The sequence below is a fragment of the Austrofundulus limnaeus genome, unplaced genomic scaffold (assembly GCF_001266775.1).
Source record: "Austrofundulus limnaeus strain Quisiro unplaced genomic scaffold, Austrofundulus_limnaeus-1.0 Scaffold54, whole genome shotgun sequence".
Taxonomy (NCBI): Eukaryota; Metazoa; Chordata; class Actinopteri; order Cyprinodontiformes; family Rivulidae; genus Austrofundulus; species Austrofundulus limnaeus.
In genome coordinates, this window is record NW_013952456.1 from 1,715,529 (window position 1) to 1,720,528 (window position 5,000).

General features: G+C 37.0%; 1 protein-coding gene across 1 annotated transcript in view; it reads right to left on the reverse strand.

Moving 5' to 3' along the window:
* The window catches only part of LOC106517937 (protein lifeguard 3), a 13,725-nt gene that overhangs the window by 8,469 nt on the left and 256 nt on the right, over window positions 1-5,000 (reverse strand). Inside the window, 3 exon segments of the mRNA XM_014008988.1 lie at window positions 797-864; window positions 986-1,303; window positions 4,995-5,000. The exon segment at window positions 4,995-5,000 is cut by the window's right edge and continues 256 nt beyond it. Coding sequence (XP_013864442.1) covers window positions 797-864; window positions 986-1,298 — 381 coding nt within the window. The 5' untranslated portion in view covers window positions 1,299-1,303; window positions 4,995-5,000.

A 5,000-nucleotide genomic window follows, 5' to 3' on the forward strand; every position in this document is an offset into this window, starting at 1 on the left:
ACTAAAAGGTACATAACAACAAATGTATAATAAATAATAACTACAACAAAACCTATCAATGTGAAACTTAGCAATGCTCATTTGTTAACTGGTGTGAAACTGTATAACAAACAGAGCTATGTGGCTCTAAGTGTGAGTTAAGCTGAATCAAAAGCCTTCAAATCAGACTCCCATCATCTGTATCATCAAAAAGTTTATTCCTCCTCTGTAATAAAGGCATCAGAATCCCACTCAACAACAATCTCATCCCGTGTCTCGCCAGCGCCCCCTCCGGTGGGGAAACTTTTTTCTGGTAGACGGCAGCCATTACAGCCAAATGTGTTTGTTGTTGTTCCAGCAGTGGCCCGGTCGCACATTAATGCCATTAGTTCGTTGTCATTACTAAACTGCAGGACTACCTTTTTTCTTTTTTTTTCCACATCATGTTGCCAGCATGGATCTGTTCCTATTTCGCTCAGAGGCACGAAGGAGTGTCAGAGGTAAGCTCACTTCAACCACTTTTTACGACACGGTCTCATTTACGGATGCAGGTATTTTTTGTGAATGAGGCCGATGTGTCAGTTAAAATACATCAGCAAAAATATTGATCCGAGTATAGTACTACCCCCTAACTTTATGGATGATTTTATGGATTTAATTTTTCGTATTATACTAGAATAAATATGGTAATTTATGTTGACTGTTCTGTAAAGAAACAGAAAAATGAGCCCTAAAGTAAAAAGTGGTTTATGGTTCATGTTTCATACATGTTACTTTGTTGTTTTTAGTATCAGACGCTGGATTTCATTTACGTTACCTTTCTGATGAAAGCGTGTCGGATGCTCAGGTCGTCCCAGTTGCTGTCGCGTGCAGCAAACTCATCACCTGAGTGGAACAGAACCATGATCAGATAAAACCCAACAATATACAGTAAACCATCATGATACAGAATAAAACAAGCACAAWTTAAAAAGCCTCTAACTGTATCGAACAGCTTCAATCTTACCTGAACTCAGGACGTCTGATGGGATGGTGGGTGGGATGACAGGAGGCATGGGTGGAGGGGGTGGGTACCCTGCAGCCGGATGCCCAGCTGGGTGAGGCTGCCCTGGGTAAGGTCCAGGAGGATATCCCCCTGGCTGGCCTGGGTACAGAGGGGCATTTGGACCAGCTGGGTAGGGAGCAGAAGGCTGGTCTGGTTGGGGACCACCATAGGAGGGGAAGCCATATGGAGGCGGAGTTGGGTAACCCCCACCCTGGGGTGGGTACAGTGGACCATGGGACTCATCGTACCCAGGAGGGTAATCTGATCTGGACATGATGCCTTTAAGGAATGAAGTAGAAAACAAAATTAACACATAACCCTGCTGCAGGAGCATGATTCCAGTGTTTGAGCAGTTTTAGGTCAGTTGTTATGTTCATGGAAGCATTTAAGACCTATGCTGGACCAATCGTCCTAAATATGTCTGGGTTTCTATTAGGTTTACATGAACATGTGGACTGAATTAACAATGTGGTCCATCAAAACCACTACTAACCCTGAAACAGTCATCTGAACCTCTGAAGGAAATTTCTAATAAAAACCCACTCACACTTAGATGCTGTAGAAAATAATAAAAAGATGTGAAACTGAAAACTTTTGTTTTACTAACAACCTTAATAATCTAAACCATGTGAATCGATTATTTAATATTGTAAATTTTACTCTGTAAAAATGACCCAAGTTACCACATAAAAAGAAAAATCCTTATTTAGAAAGAGAAAGTGTTTAAAAGCAGCAGGACTTCATTCTTTGAAGGAGCTTTTAGGGGAATAAACACATAGAAGTTGCGACTCCACCTCTGGCTGCCATTACGTCACATCCAGAGCTCCGAGCAACCAGACAGAAAACAGTCACTGGAAAAGTGCGCTAACAGAACAAACAGCAGAGACTATCCCATCTTAGTCATTGTTACAATTTGGAGAAGAAAAAACTGTTTGAGGTTTGAATTAAAGCAGGATAGAGTAACTCACGCATGAGTTAACATTCAGACATGAAAACCTGTTGATTTTTAAAATAATAAGCACTAAAGCTCGTGTCATTGTGCGGTTCAGTGTCACTGTAACACGTGAAGTCATGATGACTCAAACAGGGCTGTTTACGATCGCTTTGGAATAAAACAAGTTAATTTTTTCTCAAAAACACTCTTACATTAGCCTTTGACTCAGAGGAATCCACTTTTGTCATGTAAATCATTAACATTAAAAAAGAAGGGAACCAGTTTGGCCAAGTAAAGTGTTTGTTGTGTCTTGTTTGGTTCAAACAGTTCCTAAATATTTAAAGTCATATGTGAGGCATCTGTTGAGTAATCTACATAAAAGGTTAGAACAAATACTGAACTGATGGATCTTTGCAAAACATAATAATCCAAGTATGACAAAAACTAAACCTGTGTCCTTTCAAGCAGTGGTTCCAAAAGTTGGAAATGAGACCCACAGTGGGGGAAAAGATTTTCAGAATCAATTACATTTAAAAATGATTATTAGGAAGAATTTTTGTCTTAGTTGTTACCAAAGAGTGAGGTTAGTGTGCTTAAAATGAATAAAAGTACCATAGTGACTATTATTATCCTTGTTTACGTACAACAAGAAAGAGCTTTTGTATTTCAATTCATGGTGTCAAACTATGGAAGAAACTAAAACAGGACTTTAAAAAGAGTCAAGGTTTATTACAATTTAAAGGAAATATAAGGAGGCTATTTTTTCAGGATATAGAAATATGAATGGGTGAGTGGGTGTATAAATGGGTATATGTAAACTAATAAGTGCATATGAATGTATGTGTATAGATGGATGAATATACAGTATGTCACCATAAATATGTGCGTGTAGTGCGCTTATGCCAAAAAAGGCAACTGTGAAATGGAAATTGATTTACTTAAATCTCAATGTTTGTTCAGGTGCATTAGATTCATGTGTTTATGTATCCTTTAATGTGTAGATATGAGTGATTGTAACACAAAGGGTTGTACAAGGGTAAATATAGATTTACATTGTAATTTAACAATTTACTGAGTCAGCCTGAGGTTTATTATTATATATTATTTGAAAATAGTACGGGGTAGGAGTTTATAAGTTTTTTACTTCTCCCTACTCCATTTTGAACATTTTGAGATNTGTGTAGATATGAGTGATTGTAACACAAAGGGTTGTACAAGGGTAAATATAAATTTACATTGTAATTTAACAATTTACTAAGTCAGCCTGAGGTTAATTATTATATATTATTTGAAAATAGTACAAGGTAGGAGTTTATAAGTTTTTTACTTCTCCCTACTTCATTTAGAACATGTTGAGATTATTATTGTCATAAAATATGTGTATTTTGTATTTAATATGTGTAATATGTTTAAGTATGGTTATCTGTATGTATGGCCATCATGTTCGAAATAAATTTGTTTGATTGATTGATTGATTTGACCTGACACCAGTGTTTACTCACCAAAAATATTTGGGGCCACAGGACTCTGCTACTGTTATTTTGTGGGTAYAAAGCTGAATCGTTTGTGACCCACTGCTTTAAAGTGTGTTATGTTCTCTCTGCACTGGACAATAAAGCTGGATTCGTACTCTGAGAAYTAAAGAAATCTGCTCCTGTTGGTGTAGTTGTGTGGTGAAAATGACATCCTTTTGTTCTCACAGGAGTATTACAAAAACCTGTTCCGTGAACAGTGTCCAAGAACAGCAGCTGAGGTATCACTGAGGTATGTGTCAACTCTTGTGTGACAGGTCAGCGTTTTGTTGTGGGCATATTTATACAAAAAATGTGGGTTAACTGCAATGATGTCATGTCACTTCAACTGCTCYGCTGAGGAGCAGCTGGTTGAGGCTAAGAAAATGTAGCCATCTTCTGTTTTAGCAAAACTTATAAAGATTTTAAAAAAAGTCCGTAAGGGGTAAAAAAAAAATGTTGTTGGGCTGCTTGACATTAGGAAAATGTGTGACTGAAAATATATGTTAACACTGAGATACATCGCCACCTAATATTAGATGTGGGCATTTACACCAGTGGTAGAATAAAGTCAGAATTGAGTTTTTTTTTCTTTTTGGCTCTGTGGCCCTAATACTTTTTTTGTACTTGTGAGTGCAATTTTCTATGTATACTGTATAAAAAAAAGATATTTATATTTAAATTAAAATGTTACCATCAAATGCTAGACGTTTTAGGGCATTAAACGGACACATTTGCATTTCATTTAGATACCAGTCTGAAAAGAAATTAAACTCGAATAATGTTTTGTTCACCATTAAAAAAAAGCAGGTAGACAACTTTAGTCAAGTTTCACAACAACGCCAAAAAATGAGGCCTATAAACAAAACTTTCTGTAAGGCATATCAAGCTGAATATCAGTATTTTTTTTTATTTTTTTTTACTTCTGCATTCTTGAAAAGACAGGAGTATTAAATTAGAAATGCACACTTGTCTGATTTGGCTATGTGACAACTCTGATGACTCAGTCAGGTTTAACTCTATGAGGCAGCTTAATGTTCTTACAAAACATATTTTCCATGGTGTGACGACTTCAAATGTGTGCCAAAAGTAAAAAACTGTACTTTCTGTGTTGGAAGTGTTGGGCTGCAGCTGCAGGGCAAATACAAAAACCACAAGCTCACAACACTAATTACTGAATACATCAAAAGGGGGAGTTTCAGGTAACTTGTGAACAAACCTGTTCATTTCATGGTGAATATAAAAGTGAAAAAAAGCTACTTTGCTAAATATAACGAAGCAGTTTTAAGGGCAAATGTTCCCCTGTAGAGTTTGAACTCTCCWTACTCCACCCTGTTTAATGCAACAAGGCCTTTTCAGATTAGACTCCAGCTGTTTTCTTAATATAAAAAAAGAAAGAAACCCACGGACACATGTTTACCAACCCCTGCCACAAATACACGGATGTTCAGTCTAACATGTTTGTAGAGCACGGAGCTGTCACGGAACGACGGATAAGCGCTTTCAAAAACGAGCTAAAACTCACCAAACT